We start from the raw sequence: 19,051 nt of genomic DNA on the forward strand, positions 1-19,051 counted from the left end.
CCGGAAGCAGTTGGTCGCAGTTATTTTGGCTAAAGGTTGTGCAACCAAGTATTAGGCTGAGGGTGCCAATACTTTTGTCCAGCCCATTTTTGGAGTTTTGTGTGAAATGATCAATGTTTTGCTTTTTGCTTCATTCTCATTTGTGTTTTTTCATTTAAGGCAAATTAAATGAAGATAATACCAAAGAATTTGTGTTTGCAATCATTTTCAGGAAGAAACTGAATATTATCTGACAGAATTGCAGGGGTGTCAATACTTTTGGCCATGACTGTAGGGTTGGTGCTGATGATTTAAATTATGTGCAGGCCTCAAAACCGTTAAATGTCCATTTTGCAAGGTTGCGAGAAAAAAACGCTATACGGATCACATACGGATTACATACGGATGCTTACATGAGAAAAATATGCGGCCACACCCTGACAACGGATGACGTACAGAGCACTATTTAGGGACCATTTATGCGTATTACGGCCGTAAAATACGGTCCGTATTTCTCTACGTTGTGTGTGACTCCAGCCTTAGAGAAAAAAAGTCCATTTTTTTGGACGGAAAAAACAGACCAAAACTATGCGATTGTCATGCGATTTGTATGCGATTTTTAATCGCACCATCCGTTTTACATCCGTTTTTCATCCTTTTTTCATCCGTATGCAATGCGTTTTTTTTTCTCTGCAACTATATTTCTACAGTCATTTACAGGACCATTTACAGTGTTCTATGACACAGAATGGTAATGTATCCGTTAAAAACAGATGTCCGTTTTTCGTCTGTTTTTTTCTCGCACCCATTGACTTGCATTGGCTTGGTCTTCCAAAAATCGCAGCAAATCGCAGCATGCTGTGATTTTTTTTCTCAGTCTGATTTCAGCTGAGAAAAAGATCGCAAATGAGATGTCACCTATTGAATAACATTGGTCAGAGTGCAATCCGATTTTTTCATCGGATTGCATTCGTCCAATTTCATCGCCAGTGAGTATGAGCCCTTACTGTGAACTTATGAAACAATTTACAAACTAATTTCTGTGGGTATCTAAAGGGCATATTCACACATGGCAGATCTGATGCATACATTTCTGACATTGCCAAGTCAAGACTTTTTCCCACATCGCAGATTTGTTGGAGATTTTCCATCCAGGTTGACGTGTATTAGGCACAAACTTATTGCAGATTTTCATCATTAAGTTCAAGGGGAGCACAAAATGCACAAGTCCTTTAAAATGAATCACACAATGCTGTTTTCCACAGGGAAGTTTGTGGTAAATCCACACCAAAATATGTACATCATGATGCGAATTCACTGCTCTGGATTTCCCTACAGATTACTGCATTGAGCAGCAGGGTGGTGTGCTCGTAAAAGGGAAAAAAAAAAAATTATTTTAAATCTTCTGCCTGAGCGAGTGTGAACGAGCTGAGTGTGACCTGAGCGTACATGCGAACTGTAGTAAGTGTGTGACTTGTGATTCAGTGAAGAGGTATTTGGAAAACCTATAACAAATACCTGTGTGAGTTGCTGAATTGTAGGTTGCTGAGTGCTTTTTACCTGTTCAATTTTGGGGGGGCTTGGGGGCTTGTTTAACCTATTTTTTCTTTCTGCAGGGTTAATCTCTTTTTTTACTATCTGTGTTTTTAAGGGTTAACTATATTGCATTTAAATCTTGAGGTGTAACTATATTCACAAGGGGTTAATTAAGGGTGGGAGTTCATAATTAAGGGTTTATAAGGAGCAGCTGGTTGGGACTCAACTCCTTTTGGAAGTGCATTGAGCAGAGGGTGGTGTGCTGGTAAAAGGGGAAAAAAAAAATCTTTTAAATCTTCTGCCTGAGCAAGTGTGAACAAGCTGAGTGTGACTGGAGTGTAAGTGCGAACTGTGGTAATTGTGTGACTTGTGATTCAGTGACTTGTGATTCAGGGAGTTTACAAGGGAGGTGTTACTGAATTGCTGTTATATTTTATTAATACTTTTTATTTATTTTTGCTTATCTTTTTGTCTCGTGCAGTCCCCATTAGGATGTGCTCCACTATTGCCAATGCCATCCAGTGCACGTCTTGCCGCATGTATGAAATCCTTGACCAGCCGGTCGAGGGTGCATACTGCTGTGCGAGATGTGCGCACGTTGTGCATTTGGAAGCCCAGATAATGGATCTAAATGTGCAGCTGGCAACACTGAGATCCATAGACAATATGGAAAGGAGTCTTCAGCTCACTGAGCAGACGCTCAATGGGATAGATGGGGGGGAGGATGCTAGGTTGGAGCTGCAGGACAATGAAGCAGCTAGCTGGGTGACAGTTAGAAGGCGGGGTAGAGGGAAGAGCACCAGGGAGGCTAGTCCTGATCTGGCACACCCCAATAAGTTTTACTAAGTTGGCAGATGAGGGGAGTGTTAGTGCAGGAGTAGCACTGCTGCAGCAAAGCATGTCCTCTGAAAGCCGGAGGAGTGTCTGCTCCAGTAAGGGGGGAAATAGGAGATTAGGGCAGGCCAGACAGGTTCTGGTAGTGGGAGACTCAATTATTAGGGGAACAGATAGGGCAATCTGTCACAAAGACAGGGATCGTCGAATGGTGTGCTGCCTACCTGGCGCTCAAGTCCGACACATCGCTGATCGGGTTGACAGATTACTGGGAGGGGCTGGTGAGGATCCAGCAGTCATGGTGCACATTGGCACAAATGACAAAGTTAGAGGTAGGTGGAAGGTCCATAAAGATGATTTCAGGGAGTTGGGCTGTAAGCTTAAAGCAAGGACCTCCAAGGTGGTATTTTCGGAAATACTTCCTGTGCCACGCCAGAGAGGCAACGGGAGATTAGGGAGGTTAATAAGTGGCTCAGGAATTGGTGTAGGAAGGAGGGGTTTGGGTTCCTGCAGAACTTGGCCGACTTCTCAGTTGGCTACAGGTTCTACGCTATGGACGGGCTGCACCTCAATGGGGATGGTGCAGCTGTGCTGGGCGAGAAAATGGCTAGAAGGTTGGAGGAGTGTTTAAACTAGGGACAAGGGGGGAGGGTATTCCTTTTATAGGAGGGGAAGACAGTGCAGATAGAGACCTGGGCACAAAATATGAAAGTGGGGGTGGGGTTAGAACAGTTAATAATTTAAGAAAGAATAGAGGTACAGAGAGATACATAAAGTGCATGTATACTAATGCCAGAAGCCTCGCCAACAAAATGGAGGAATTGGAGTTAATATTGTTGGAACATAATTATGACATGGTGGGGATATCTGTGACATGGCTGGACGAGAGCCATGACTAGGCGGTTAATTTACAGGGCTATAGTCTGTTCAGAAATGACCATACAAATAAACGAGGGGGAGGCGTGTGTTTATATGTAAAATCATCCTTAAAACCCATCCTGCGTGATAATATATATGAATCTAATGAAAATGTAGAGTCCCTGTGGGTGGAGATAAGGGGAGGGGTGAAAAATAATAAATTACTGATAGGGGTTTGTTATAAGTCTCCAAAAATAATGGAAGCAACAGAGAATATCCTCATAAAGCAAATAGATGAAGCTGCGACTCAAGGAGAAGTCATTATTATTGGGGACTTCAACTACCCTGAAATACATTGGGGAACAGAAACCTGCAGTTCCAGTAAAGGTAATAGGTTTTTGACAACTGTGAGAGACAATTACCTTTCACAACTGGTTCAGGACCCAACAAGAGGGGGGGCACTGCTAGACCTAATATTAACCAACAGGCCAGACCGCATATCAAATATAAGGGTTGGGGGTCACTTGGGTAATAGTGATCACAAAATAAGTTTTCATGTATCCTTTAATAAGATGTGTAGTAGAGGACACTAAATGCCAGGAAGGCAAATTTCCAACGGATGAGAGAGGATCTTGGTGCAATTAACTGGGACGATATCCTGAGACATAAAAATACACAAAGAAAATGGGAGACGTTTATTAGCATCCTGAATAGGACCTGTGCACAATATATACCGTATGGGAATAAACATGCTAGAAATAGGAGGAAACCACTATGGCTAAATAGAGCTGTAAGGGGCGCAATAAGAGATAAAAATAAAGTATTTAGTGAATTAGGCTGGGTTCACACGTAGCGGAACTCTCGCAGAAATTACCGCGACAGTTCCGGAATTCCATTCCCCGGGAAAATCGCATTTTAAATTCCCGTGATTTTCCCACGGAAAAACTAGCATTTTGCAAGTGTAATTAGCTTGCAGAATTGCTAGCGTTTTCCAAGCGATCTGTAGCATCGCTTGGAGAACTGATTGACAGGTTGGTCACACTCATCAAACATGGTGTTTGACGAGTGTGACCAACTTTTTACTATTGAGGCTGCCTATGCGACATCAATAGTAAAAGATAGAATGTAAATAATAAAAAAAGAAAATATTGTTATTCTCACCTTCCGATGTCCCGAGCAGCCTTCCCGCCTCTCTCCACGCTCCCGGTCCCAGTAATCCTTTGCGACAATTACCGCGATGACGTCTGTTCTTGCGGGATCGCGACGTCTCGCGAATGACCGCGAGAACGGACGTCATCGCTCGCAAAGGCTTACTGGGACCGGGAGCGTGAAGAGAGGCGGGAAGTCGGAAGGTGAGAATAACAATATTTTTTATTTTAAATTCTATTTTTTACAGGGATATGGTACCCAAAGCCCGCAGGACAGTCTCCTCTCCTCCGGACCGTGGGTACCATACACAAATGTTCTGCTTACTTTTCGCATGGTGTGCACAGCCGCATGCGGAAAGTAAGCAGAACAATGCATTCCTATGGGTGCGGGATCGCCTCGATTCCGCGAAATTATTGAGCATGCTGTGTTTTTTTACCGCAAAGCAATTCCGCCGTGGTAAAAACCGCAGCATTAGCACAGCATTGTGGAATCCCAGAAGAATGCATGGGATGCTTATTTTTCGTGGCAAAATTGCGCGGTTAAAACCGCCGCGGAAACGCGAAAAAAAGCCACGTGTGATCTCAGCCTTAAAGCAAGTAGGTAGTGATGAGGCATTAAATAAATACAGAAAATTAAATAAATTCTGTAAAAAGCAAATCAAGACAGCAAAGATTAAGACAGAGAGACTCATTGCCAGAGAAAGTAAAAATAATCCTAAAATATTCTTTAACTACATAAATAGTAAGAAGCTAAAAAATGATAGTGTTGGCCCCCTTAAAAATAGTCTGGGTGAAATGGTGGATGAGGATGAGGAAAAAGCCAATATGCTAAATGACTTTTTTTTCAACAGTATTTACACAAGAAAATCCCATGACGGATAACATGATCAGGGATAAAAATTCTCTATTAAATGTCACCTGCTTAACCCAGCAGGAAGTACGGCGGCGTCTAAAAATCACTAAAATTGACAAATCCCCGGGCCCGGATGGGATACACCCCCGAGTACTGCAGGAATTAAGCACAGTCATAGATATTTTTAATCTTTAAAGATTCCTTAATAACAGGGTCTGTACCACAGGACTGGCGTATGTTCTAATTTTCCTGGATTTGGAGCTGGGTGAGGACTTATTTTTTGCATTCTGAGCTGGCGTTTTCATTGATACCATTTTGGTGTATATGCGATGTTTTGATCGCCCTTTATTGCATTTTATTGCAATGTTGCAGCAACCAAAAAAATGTAATCATGGTGTTTCAATTGTTTTTCTCGTTCCGCCGTTTACCTATTGGATTAATTTACTTTATATTTTGATAGATCGGAGATTTCTAAACACAGTGATACCAAATTTGTTTTTTATGGGACAAAAGGGCAGTGATTTGAACTTTGTTTTTTAAATTTTTAATATTCTTTAAAAAAAAATTTTTTTTAACTTTTTACTGATTTCAGTAGTCTCCTTAGCAGACTTGTAGCTGTGATCATCCAGCCACCTCTGCTACACATTTAGGTGCTTCTCACAAAATTAGACTGTCATCAGAAAGATAGTTTATTTCAGTTCTTCAATACAAAAAAGTGAAACTCCTATATTATATAGTCATTACAAACAGAGTGATCCATTTCGAGCATTTATTTCTGTTAATGTTGATGATTATGGCTTACAGCCAATAAAAACCCAAAAGTCATAATCTCAGTAAGTTAGAATATTTTATAACACCAGCTTGAAAAATGATTTTATAATCCGAAATGTTGGCCTACTGAAATATATGGTCGGGGCACCTTTTGCATCAATTACTGCATCACTGCGGTGTGGCATGGAGGCAATCAGCCCGTGGCACTGCTGAGGTGTTATGGAAGCCCAGGTTGTTTTGATAGCAGCCTTCAGCTCGTCTGCATTGTTGGGTCTTGTGTCTCTCATCTTCCTCTTGACAATACCCCATAGATCCTCTTTGTGGTTAAGGTCAGGTGAGTTTGCTGGCCAATCAAACACAGTGATACTGTTGTTTTTAAACCAGGTATTGGTACTTTTGTCAGTGTGGTCAGGTGCCAAGTCCTGCTGGAGAATGAAATTTCCATCGTCAAAAAGCTTGTCGGCAGAGGGAAGCATGAAATGCTCTAAAACTTCCTTGTAGACTTTGGTCTTGATAAAACACAGTGGACCTACACCAACAGCTGACATGGCTCCCTAAACCATCACTGATTGTGGAAACTTCACGCTAGACCTGAAGCAGCTTGGATTGTGGTCTCTCCTCTCTTCCTCCAGACTCTGGGACCTTGATTTCAAAATGAAATGAAAAATTTACTTTCATCTGAAAACAACACCTTGGACCACTGAGCAACATCCAGTTCTTTTTCTCCTTGGCCCAGGTAAGACACTTCTGGCGTTGTCTATTCGTCATGAGTGGCTTGACACACGGAATGTGACACTTGTGGCCCATGTCCTGGATACGTCTGTGTGTGGTGGCTCTTGAAGCAATGACTCCAGCAGCAGACTACTCCTTTTGAATCTCCCCCCAAATTTTTGAATGGCCTTTTCTTCACAATCTTTTCAAGGCTGCGGTTATCTCGGTTGCTTGTGCACCTTTTTCTACCACACTTTTTCCTTCCACTCATCTTTCCATTAATATGCTTGTATCCAGCACTCTGTGAACAACCAGCATCTTTAACAATGACCTTTTGTGGCTTACCCTCCTTCTGGAGTGTGTCAATGACTGCCTTCTGGACATCTGTCAAGTCAGCAGTTTTCCCCATGATTGTGGAGCCTACTGAAACAGACTAAGGGACCTTTTTGAAACCTTAGGAAGCCTTTGCAGGTGTTTTTTGTTAATTATTCTAATTTACTGAGATAATGACTTTTGGGTTTTTATTGGCTGCAAGCCATAATCACCATTAACAGAAATAAACACTTGAAATAGCTCACTCTGTACAGGAAAGATATATATATCTTTGTACCGTGTTAGCCAGTAGATAGAAGAATATGGTGTATATCTAATGTCTAATATCTAATGTGGTGTACCTAATTATTTGTACAAAATGTCCAACTGGGGGTCTGTATGTGGGGGCGACAGGGCAAAAACAGAGAACAAGGATGAATTCTCTTCGTTACACAATATGAGAAAAAAGAATGGATCTACCGGTGGCAAACATTTTTGTATCCCTGGTCATAGCATGATGACATTAAATTACTTGTATTAAAAGGTAACTTCAAGTCTCAGAGAGACAGAAGAGTCTCTGAGTACAAATTTATGAAAACTTTTGAAATTCTCATTGCAGGAATGAATGTGTCTCATGGATTTATGTCTTTTTACATCAATTAAGGAATTTGCTCTTCAGACCTTCTGGGGTCATCACACAACACAGAACTAGACCCCAATCAGAGGGCAATAAAACCTTCACACTGCTTATCTATGAACTGTTCCAATATTTATGTTTATCCTTCTCCCATAATGACAATTCTGCTTCACATCACTTGTCTTATCTATTGCCATTATTTCTGTGCTGTTTTGTGTATAAATATGTGATTCTTCAGATGTTGTATTAGTCTAGCCTGATGAAGAGACCTGAGTAGTCTCAAAAGTTTGCAATGTGTTACCATCTTTTCAGTTAGCCATTAAAAGGTATCAACCAATGAGGACTCTCAATTCTAAACACTCTGTTTGTAATGACTCTATATGAGTTTCACTGTATTGAAGAACTGAAATTAACGTTTTGATGATATTCTAATTTTGTGAGAAGCACTTGTAGAAGAGCTGAGGCCTGCTATCTGTAGCAGAACTCATGATCTCCTATGAATGCTGGGACATGGCCGGCATTCATAGGAGATTCACAAAGACAGGCACTGGGGTCTTCTGCAGACCTCTGGTTATCATGCCAACCTATCATTGTCCAGCGATCATGTGACGGGTGTGCCGATGGGCGGGTGTTGTGACGCGCTTCCGACCGGCATGTGTTAAATGCCAATCAGTGATTTATAGCAGCATTTAACTCGTTACAGCTAGAGGTGAATCTCGGATCCACCCGCAAATGTTAGAGGCACATGACAGCTGATCAGATCAGCTGTCAGGTGCAGCGCCGCATCCTGCATCAAAGGTAGGGACATGACCGATGACATATATACTGTGGGTACGGAAAGTATTCAGACCCCTTTATACCAAGGGTCATCTGCTCCATGGTTCAGTCCTGCATAGACTTCACATCCCACTGTATTGTCTCATGCTGAGTGCAATCACGTTGGCAATTTCAGGATTTGGTGCCGTTTTTTTACCCTTTCACGACCAATGACTTATATACAGTGGGTACAGAAAGCATTCAGACCCCTTTAAATTTTTCACTCTTTGTTTCGTTGCAGCCATTTGGTAAATTCAAAAAAGTTCTCTTTTTTTCTCATTTTTGTACATTCTGCACCCCATCTTGACTAAAAAAAAACAAATGTAGAAATTTTTGCACATTTATTAAAAAAGAAAAACTGAAATATCACATGGCCATAAGTATTCAGACCCTTTGCTCAGTATTGAGTAGAAGCACCATTTTGAGCTAGTACAGCCATAAGTCTTCTTGGGAATGATGCAACAAGTTTTTCACACCTGGATTTGGGAATCCTCTGCCTCTTCCTTGCAGATCCTCTCCAGTTCCATCAGGTTGGATGGTGAACGTTGGTGGACAGCCATTTTCAGGTCTCTCCAGAGATGCTCAATTGGATTTAGGTCAGGGCTCTGGCTGGGCCAGTCATGAATGGTCACAGAGTTGTTCTGAAGCCACTCCTTTGTTATTTTAGCTGTGTGCTTAAGGTCATTGTCTTGTTGGAAGGTGAACCTTCGGCCAAGTCTGAGGTCCAGAGCACTCTGGAAGAGGTTTTCATCCAGGGTTTCTCTATACTTGCCCGCTTTCATGTTTCCTTCAATTGCAACCAGTTGTCCTGTCTCTGCAGCTGAAAAACACCCCCATAGCATGTTGCTGTCACCACCATGTTTCACTGTTGGGATTGTATTGGGCAGATGATGAGCAGTGCCTGGTTTTCTGCACACATACCGCTTAGAGTTAGAACTTTTTGGTGATATCTTCGATTCTTCAAACCAGAAAATCTTATTTTTCATAGTCTGGGAGTCCTTCATGTGTTTTTTCGCAAACTCTATGTGGGCTTTCATGCCTTTACAAATCAAGTCCTGTCAGTTTAATTAAACACAGCTGGACTCCAATGAAGGAGTAGAACCATCTCAAGGAGGACCACAGGGAAATGGACAGCATATGACTTAAATATGAGTGTGCGAGCAAAGGATCTGAATACTTATGACCATGTGATATTTCAGTTTTTCTTTTTTAATAAATTTGCAAAAATTTCTACATTTCTGTTTTTTCAGTCAAGATGGGGTGCAGAGTGTACATTAATGAGAGAAAAAAATGAACTTTTTTGAATTTGCCAAATGGCTGTAATGAAACAAAGAGTGAAAAATTTAAAGAGGTCTGAATACTTTCTGTACCCACTGTATGACGTCATTGGTTGTGAAAGGGTAAAAAACTGCACCAAATCCTGAAATTGCGAACGTGATTGCACTCCGCATTAGACAATACAGTGGGATGTGAAGTCTATGCAGGACTGAACTGTGGAGCTGGTGATCCTTAGTATATGGTGCTTTGTGTTGGATTATGGGGTCATTTATCACTAAAGGCAATGGAAAATATTGCATCTGATGGATCAGGTCATTATTGGAAAAAAAACAAACAGTAAGAGGAATATGTAGGGTCCCATAAAAGTCAGTGGGTGCTCAATTGCACCTCAAAGGTTGCACAGTACCATAATGTATTCTTTTGCATAATCCTAAGCACTGCATTGTGTGCCATACTGAATTATTTTTTTCTTCTCCTTTTACAGCCCAGTAACCCTATAACAACAACCGCAAAACTGACATTGAAAGGCGATATAGTTGAAACGTACCAGGTTATCCTCACAACACAATTGGCGTCATTATGAAACTAGGAAACACTAGCGCTAAGTCACCTGAACTGCTGATTATTAATAAATGGAAAACTCACGTGTTGTTCAACGCCTGGAAAAAATAAAGCACCATTTGTTTTAGAAATAGGATTACACTAATTCCTTCTCCACTCAATACTTTTTATTAAACAGGAGTTTTCTCAAAGACAGGCAATGGGGGGACGCACCTGAACATAGACATGTAGACTGCAATATAGCGGAATATGCCAAGTGTGTAATGTATATGTGGCAGATTTATGTGTATTTCTGTATATTTTTTTGTTCATTTTCATTTACGTCCTAGGAATGAATGAGACATTATTTTAATCTATGCCATGTATTTCCTGAGTTGTGGTCTCAGGACCACCTTGAATCAGAGGCCAAATGTTTACATATATACAAGTCTATGGACTTTGAACATTGTGGGCCTATTGGATATGCGTAACAGGAAAAATTGCTGATAGCCATACATATCACCTGCTACAACATATGACACCATATCCATTTATCCCCTAATGATAATCCTTTTTTCCAGCGATCTTTAACTGGCTTTATTCCACAGAGCCTCCTTTTTTTAGCACCGCTGTACAGTAAAGCTGGTGCTGCAACCAGCGTTAACTTACATACGCTTTTTGGTGGAAAGCTATGATAGGATTATCAGAGCGACATTGCGGTGATAAGCCTATACCACCAGTCATTGCTTGGCTGAAAGGATGAAGCTGAACTCTCTCCTGTCCTTAAACCTCATTCATATATTCATGTGTCACTTTCCAAGAACCGACCGACTCACAGAATGGCCACTGGAGTCCTGACCCAAACTAGCTATATATGAGGCTGTCAAGTTCGGGTTCAGGAGACCCACCGCCAATTTGTTCTCGAACTATGAGACCCATTTGTGAATGCGGCATTTCTTGTAATTTTGTGAAAGGGGAGACATTGACCTGCCGGAAGAGCAGTGCAAACTGTCCCCTGTAAAAAGAAAAAAAAAACCTAACAAATTTTCAGTGTTTTTATTTATTTTTTGTTAGGGCTTTGGTTATGGGTTTTATAGGGTTATGTGCCAAGCCAATAAGCCATCATATCTGATCAGTGGGAGTTCGACGCCTGATACTCACGCCGAACAGCTGGTGCCGGTAGTGGCCAGAAGTTCTCAGATACTTCCGGAACACAGCAACTCCTATCATTTCTACAGTTGCCGTTACCGGATAATGCAGATCTACCCCCTAAATGTATGAATGGGGTGGATCCGTACTACCTGGCCATGGCCACTGTAGTTTTGACAGAGATTCTGTGTTCCGTCAGCATCCGAGAACAGGCACAACAGAGTTGTAGTCCTCAATGATCTAGAGGAGACTTGGCAATGAAGAACCAGTGGAGCAGAGCTGAGTTGTTTCGCAATATACGATGGGGAAAATAAGTATTTGATACTCTGTCAATTTTGCAAGTTTTCCCACCTTCAAAGATTGGAGAGATCTGTAATTTTTATTGTAGGTAAACTTCAACTGTGAGAGGCAGAATCTTAAAAAAAAAAATCCAGGAAAAAAAATCACATTGTGTGATTTTCATATAATTAATTTGCATTTTATTGCATTTAATAAGTCTTTGATACAATAGAAATACAGAACTTAATATTTGGGACATATAGCTTTGTTTGAAATTACAGAGGTTAGACATTTCCTGTACTCCTTTACTAAGTTTGCACACACTACAGCAGGGATTTTGGCCCTCTCCTCCATACAGATCTTCTCCAGATCTTTTAGGTTTCAGGGCTGTCACTGTGTCACTGGGCAACAATGAGTTTCAGCTTCCTCCAAAGATTTTTTATTAGGTTCAGGTCTGGAAACTGACTAGACCACGCCTTAGTTGTCCTGGCTGTGTGTTTCAGATTATTGTCATGCTGAAATGCCCAGCCATGACCCATCTTCAATACTCTTACTGAGGGAAGAAGGTTATTGGCTGAAATCTTGCGATACATGACCCCATCCATTCTCCCTTCAATATGATGCAATTGTCCTGTCCCCTTTGCAAAAAAAGCACCCCCAAAATATGATGTTTCCCCACCATGCTTCATGGCTGGAAGTGTGTTCTTCGGGTTGTCCTCATCCTTTTTCTTCCTCCAAACACGGCAAGTGGAGTTGATACCAAAAAGTTTTATTTTGGTCTCATCTGACTACATGACCTTCTCCCGTGCCTCATCTGGATCATCCAGACGATCATTGGGAAACTTTAAACGGGCCTGGACATGTGCTGGCACGAGCAGGGGGACCTTGCGTGCCCTGTAGGATTTTAACCCATGACGGCGCAGTATGTTACTAATGGTAATGTTTGAGACTTTGGTCCCAGCTCTCTTCAGGTCATTGACCAGGTCCTCCTGTGGAGTTCTGGACTAATTATCAGAATCTTCTCCCCCCCACGAGTCAGGATCCTGCATGGAGCCCCAGCCTGAGGAAGATTGAAAGTCATCTTGTGTTTCTTCCATTTTTTAATAATTGTGTCAACATTTATTGCCTTCTCAGCAAGCTGCTTGCCTATTGTCCTGTAGCCCATCCCAGCCTAGTGCAAGTCTACAATTTTGTCCATGGAGTCCTTAGACAACTCTTTGGTCTTGACCATGGTGGAGAGGTTGGAGTATGATTGATTGTGTGTTCAAGTGTCTTTTATACAGGTAACGAGTTCAAACAGTTGCAATTAATACAGATAATTAAAGAAGAAAAACTAACAAGTCTGTGAGAGCCAGAATTCTTGCTGGTTGGCAGGTGATCAAATAGTTATTTCATACAATAAAATGCAATTTAATTATTTAAAAATCATACAATGTAATTTTTTGTTTTTTATTTTGAGATTCTGTCTCTCACAGTTGAAGCCTACTGTAAAAATTCAGACACCTCCATTCTTTGTAGGTGGAAAACTTTCAAAATCAACAGTGTATAAAATACCGTACTTATTGTCCCCACTGTAGCTGAGTTTGTGCCTCAGAATCCAGTACAGAGCTGGCAGCTTTGTATTGGGGTTGACTCAGTGATATAGCAGTGCTAGGTTTGTGATAGCGCCCAATGCAGGACTGGTGGTGATATAGCAGAGATGACTCTGTGACAAACTCAGCTCTACTGTATCTCAGAGTCCAAGATAGGACTAGACAGTGGTATAGCAAAGATACTCAGAAATTCAGCAGAGCTGGGTTTGTCACAAGGGTCAAGGTAGAACTGACAGGTATAGCAGTGTTACCCAGCAATGAAGAACAGCTGCGTTTGTCAAGTTCTTAGGGAAGCTGTCCATAGTAGAACCTGAATGCTCAGCTGGCATCACGGATGTCTTACGTGTGTGCCACTTTGGTATTCTAACCAAATGCATTGTGGAGTAGTAGAGAGATTAGGGGGAAAGGAAGGCGACAGTGAGCAACACTTGATCCAGGAGAGGTGTAAATGGAGTTCATTTTTTCTTCACTGGTGGTTGTTAATCTGTAACTAATAATCATTCTGATCCTGGAGTAAAAGAAATTCACTGTTCATGGACAGACTTACTGACTTCCATCAGAACTCATGGGTATGTACTTAGCGGCTAACCTGAAGATACGGAGGATGGACGAAGTAGGAGGAAAGAAAGCAGAAAGGGATGGAGAAGGAGGAGGGATGGAGAAGGAGGAGAGAGAGCAGGAGGAGGGACAGAGCAGGTGGAGAGAGAGAGCAGGAGGAGGGACAGAGAAGGAAGAGCGAGCAGGAAGAGAGAGAGTAGGAGTAGTGATGGAGAAGGAGGAGCGAGAGCAGGAGGAGGGATGGAGAAGGAGGAGAGAGAGCAGGAGAGGGACAGAGTAGGTGGAGAGAGATCAGGAGGAGGGACAGAGAAGGAAGAGCAAGCAGGAGGAGAGACGGAGCAGGAGGAGAGAGAGTAGGAGTAGTGATGGAGAAGGAGGAGCGAGAGCAGGAGGAAAGGCGGAGCAGCAGCCTAACCAATGATGAGTCAGGAGGTGGGTCATATTCCATACTAGAAATTTGCATTGAAAGTTCCCAAGAGTTATTTTAACCCCTTCCTGACATCATACGTACTATCTCGTCCATGGGACCCGGGCCCCTATGCCCATGGACGGGATAGTACGTCTACCGCGATCAGCTGCGCCCACGTGGTGAGCGCCGCTGATCGCGGCCGGGTGTCAGCTGATTAAACAAACAAACATGATCGCGGTGTACCGGGGGTTAAAGGGAAGCATCGGCAGGGAGGGGGCTCCCTCCGTGCTTCCCTGAGCCCCCACGGCAGCGCAATGTGCAGCGCTGCTGCGGTGGTCTCTTTCCCTACAGGCCCCCGAAGCCAAGATGGCTTCGGGGGCCTGTAGGGAGCTGACTTCCTCAGTGCCTGCAAAGCGCAGGCATGAGGAAGTCTGCAGAACTGCCTGTGACAGATTGCTGATCTGTCACAGTGATCTGTGATGTGACAGATCAGCGATCTGTCACAGGGCAGTGATGTCCCACCTGGGACTATGTAATAAAGTTAAAAAAAAAAAAGTGTTAAAATAATTTAAAAAAAATCGCCAAATAAATTAGAAAAAAAAAAAAAATTCCCCCAATAAATCCATTTTTTTTAAATAAACAAAAAACAATCAATAAAAGTACACATATTAGGTATCACCGCGTCCGTAACGACCTGCCCTATAAAACTATCCCATTAGTTAACCCCTTTAGTGAACCCCTTAAAAAATAAAAACAAAAAACGAAGCAAAAAATAATGATTTATCATACCGCCAAACAAAAAGTGCAATACGAGCCGCCATACAGCATCATCAGCGAAAAAATAAAAAAGTTATAGCTCGCAGAATAAAGCGATACAAAAATTACTTTTTATATAAAATAGTTTTCATTGCATAAAAGCGCCAAAACATAAAAAAACGACCTAAATGAGGTATCGCTGTAACCGTACTGACCCAAAGAATAAAACCGCTTTATCAATTTTACCGCACGCGGAACGGTGCAAACGCACCCCTCCAAAAGGTATTCATGAAACGCTGGTTTTTGTTCATTCTGCGTCCCAAAAATCGGAATAAAAAGCGATCAAAAAATGTCACGTGCCCGAAAATGGTACCAATAAAAACGTCAACTCGTCCCGCAAAAAATAAGACCTCATATGACTCAGGCTACTTTCACACTTGCGTTTTTTTGCTGAGCGTTTTTTGCACACACAAACGCATGAAAAAAACGCATCATGCATTTGTGTACGTTTTTTTGCGGGTTTTGATGCGTTTTTTTAAAAACGCATGCTTTTTTTACGCATACGTAGACTTTAATGAGTGTTTTGCTGTAAAAAAAACGCATTGCGTGCGCATGCGTTTTCTTGTGGCAAGTTGGACACACAGAAAATGAAACAGGATGTATTTTGTGCGCCCGAGCGCACAGTACAAAAAAACGCATGCACATACAAATGCGTACAAACGCATGTGTTTGCGCACATATGCGCACACATGTTAAAGTATAGAGAAAAAAACCGCATGCTTTTTTTGCGCTAAAAAACAGCGCAAAAAAACGCAAGTGTGAAACCAGCCTTAGTGAGTCAAAATACGGAAAAATTATAGCTCTCAGTATGTGGTGATGCAAAAACTATTTTTACAATAAAAAGCGTCTTTTAGCGTGCGACAGCCGCCAAAAATAAATACTGCCATAAATAGTAAATCAAACACCCCGTTATCACCCCCTTAGCAAGGGAAAAATAATAAAATTAAAAGAAAATGTATTTATTTCCATTTTCCCATTAGGGCTAGGGTTAGGGCCAGGGTTAGGGTTAGGGCTGAGATTAGGGTTAGGGGGTGTGTTGGCGTTAGGGTTGGAGTTAGAATTGGGGGTTTCCACTGTTTGGGCACATCAAGTGCTCTCCAAATGCAACATGGCGTCTGATCGCAATTCCAGCCAATTCTGAGTTGAAAAAGTCAAATGGTGCTCCTTCCCTTCCAAGATCTGCCATGCGCCCAAACAGTGTTTTACCCCCACATGTAGGGTATCAGCCTACTCAGGACAAATTGCAAAACAACTTTTGGGGTCCAATTTCTCCTGTTACCGTTAGGAAAATAAAAAATTGGGGGCAAAAATATCATTTTTGTGGAAAAAACTGATTTTTATTTTCACGCCCGGGCGTTATAAACTTCTGTGAAGCACTTGGGGGTTCAAAGTGCTCACCACACATCTAGATAAGTTCTGTGGGGGGTCTAGTGTTCAAAATGGGGTCACTTGTGGGGAGTTTCAATAGTTTAGGTAGATTAGGGGCTCTCCAAACGCACATGACACCCGCAGACCATTCCTTCAAAGTCTGCATTCCAAAACGTCACTACTTCCATTCCGAGCCCCAATGTGTGCCCATACAGTAGTTTTCTCCCACAAATGGGGTGTCAGCGTACTCAGGAGAAATTGGACAACAACTTTTGGGGTTCAATTTCTCCTGTTACCCTTGGGAAAATAAAAAAATTGGGGACTAATTGATCATGTTTGTGGAAAAAATACGATTTTTTTATTTTCATGCCCGGGCATTATAAGCTTCTGTGAAGCCCTTGGGGGTTCAAATTGCTAACCACACATCTAGATAAGTTCCTTAGGGGGTCTAGTTTCCAAAATGGGGTCATTTGTGGGGGGTTTCCACTGTTTAGGTACATTAAGGGCTCTCCAAAGGCAACATGACACCCGCAGACCATTCCATCAAAGTCTGCATTCCAAAACGTCACTACTTCCCTTCCGAACCCCGACGTGTGCCCATACAGTATTTTTCTCCCACAAATGGGGTGTCAGCGTACTCGGGACAAATTGGACAACAACATTTGGGGTCCAATTTCTCCTGTTACCCTTGGGAAAATAAAAAAATTGGGGACTAATTGATCATGTTTGTGGAAAAAATACGAATTTTTTATTTTCACGCCCAGGCATTATAAACTTCTGTGAAGCACTGGAGGGGTCAAAGTGCTCACCACACATCTAGATAAGTTCCTTGGGGGTCTAGTTCCAAAATGGTGTCATTTGTGGGGGGTTTCCACTGTTTTGGTACATCAGGGGCTTTCCAAACGCGACATGGTGTCCGATCTCAATTCCAGCCAAAAACTTCAAATGGCGCTGCTTCCCTTCCGAGCTCTGCCATGCGCCCAAATAGTGGTTTACCCCCACATGTGGGGGTATCAGCGTACTCAGGACAAATTGCACAATACCTTTTAGGGTCCTGTTACCCTTGGAAAAATAAGAATTGAGGGTGAAAAGATCATTTTTGTGGAAAAAATATGATTTTTTAATTGTACTGCTGTACGTTATAAACTTCTGTGAAGCCCTTGTGGGTTCAAAGTTCTCACCACATATCTAGATAAGTTCCTTGGGGGGTCTAGTTTCCAAAATGGGTCACTTGTGGGGGGTTTCCACTGTTTAGGTACATCGGGGCTCTCCAAACGTGACATGGCGTCCGATCTGAATTCCAGCCAATTTTGCATTGAAAAAGTCAAACGGCGCTCCTTCCCTTCTGAGCTCTGCCGTGCGCCGAAACAGTGGTTCCCCCCAACATATCAGGTATCAGCGGACTCAGGACAAATTGCACAATAACTTTTGCAGTCCAATTTGTCCTGCTACCCTTGGTAAAATAAAAAAAATTGAACCTGAAGTATTTTTTTTGTGAAAAAAAGTTAGATATTCATTTTTTTTTAAATATTCAAAAAATTCCTGTAACGCACCTAAAGGGTTAATAAACTTCTTGAATGTGGTTTTGAGCACCTTAAGGGGTGTAGTTTTTAGAATGGTGTCACTTTTGGGTATTTTCTATCATATAGACCCCTCAAAGTGGCTTCAAATGTGATATGGTCCGTAAAAATAAAATGGTGTTGCAAAAATGAGAAATCGCTGGTCTATTTTTAACCCTTATAACTTCCTAACAAAAAAATTTTGGTTACAAAATTGTGTTGATGTAAAGTAAACATGTGGGAAATGTTACTTATCAAGTTTTTTGTGTGCCGTATCTCTGTGATTTAAGGGCATAAAAATTCAAAGTTGGAAAATTGCGAAATTTTCTAAATTTTCGCCAAATTTCCCTTTTTTTCACAAATAAACGCAAGTTATTTGAATGAAATTTTACCACTATCATGAAGTACAATATGTCACGAGAAAACAATGTCAGAATCACCGGGATCCATAGAAATGTTCCAGAGTTATGACCTCATAAAGGGACAGTGGTCAGAATTGTAAAAATTGGCCCGTCATGAACGTGCAAACCACCCTTGGGGGTGAAGGGGTTAAAGCCCAATAACATTATTCTTTCAATGCATATGTCGCTAGTTTGTAAAATAAATAAAATGATTGTGTTTTTTGTTTTCTCTATTGCTTTATTTTTAGGATTTTTTTCTTTGGAAGTGATTCATAAAAGCTAAACATTTGCAATGCAAGCTGATTGCCACAATAATTATGAAGGACAGCTTTTTGATTCCCTGTTTCCCAGTAAAATATATCCTGCATCAGCTTTTGTGTGCTGTTTAGTAGTTGTTACGTGGAAAGGTGATTGTATTAACTTCTACGTATAAACTAGCTTACATCACCGAATGCTGCGTGGCACTGGGTAGAATGAGAACTTTCTGTATTAATATGTTGGAAAGGTCAGCAATCAAACAAACCTGAAGTATTTCTGTCGAGCTGCAAAGGTGCCAGTCCACTCATACAGACAATTGCTGGATTAAGTCCAAGTAACCAGACCATAACTGTTGAGCATACAGCACACGTTTTGACAGTGTTTCCTGG

The 19,051-nt window shown here is 41.7% G+C and overlaps 1 protein-coding gene and 1 long non-coding RNA gene across 2 annotated transcripts in view; one reads left to right on the top strand and one right to left on the bottom strand.

Annotated features, from left to right (window-relative positions):
- The window catches only part of CFAP74 (cilia and flagella associated protein 74), a 269,418-nt gene extending 258,979 nt beyond the window's left edge, over positions 1 to 10,439 (top strand). Inside the window, exon 39 of the mRNA XM_073585414.1 lies at positions 10,218 to 10,439. Within this exon, the coding sequence (XP_073441515.1) occupies positions 10,218 to 10,316 (99 nt within the window). The 3' untranslated portion in view covers positions 10,317 to 10,439. The remainder of the gene's footprint in view (positions 1 to 10,217) is intronic.
- The window catches only part of LOC141097904 (uncharacterized), a 109,658-nt gene that overhangs the window by 8,540 nt on the left and 82,067 nt on the right, over positions 1 to 19,051 (bottom strand). The gene's annotated exons all lie outside the window — the stretch shown is intronic.

The sequence above is a fragment of the Dendrobates tinctorius genome, unplaced genomic scaffold (genome assembly GCF_039654945.1).
Source record: "Dendrobates tinctorius isolate UK_male_01 unplaced genomic scaffold, ASM3965494v1 ptg000086l, whole genome shotgun sequence".
Lineage (NCBI taxonomy): Eukaryota > Metazoa > Chordata > Amphibia > Anura > Dendrobatidae > Dendrobates > Dendrobates tinctorius.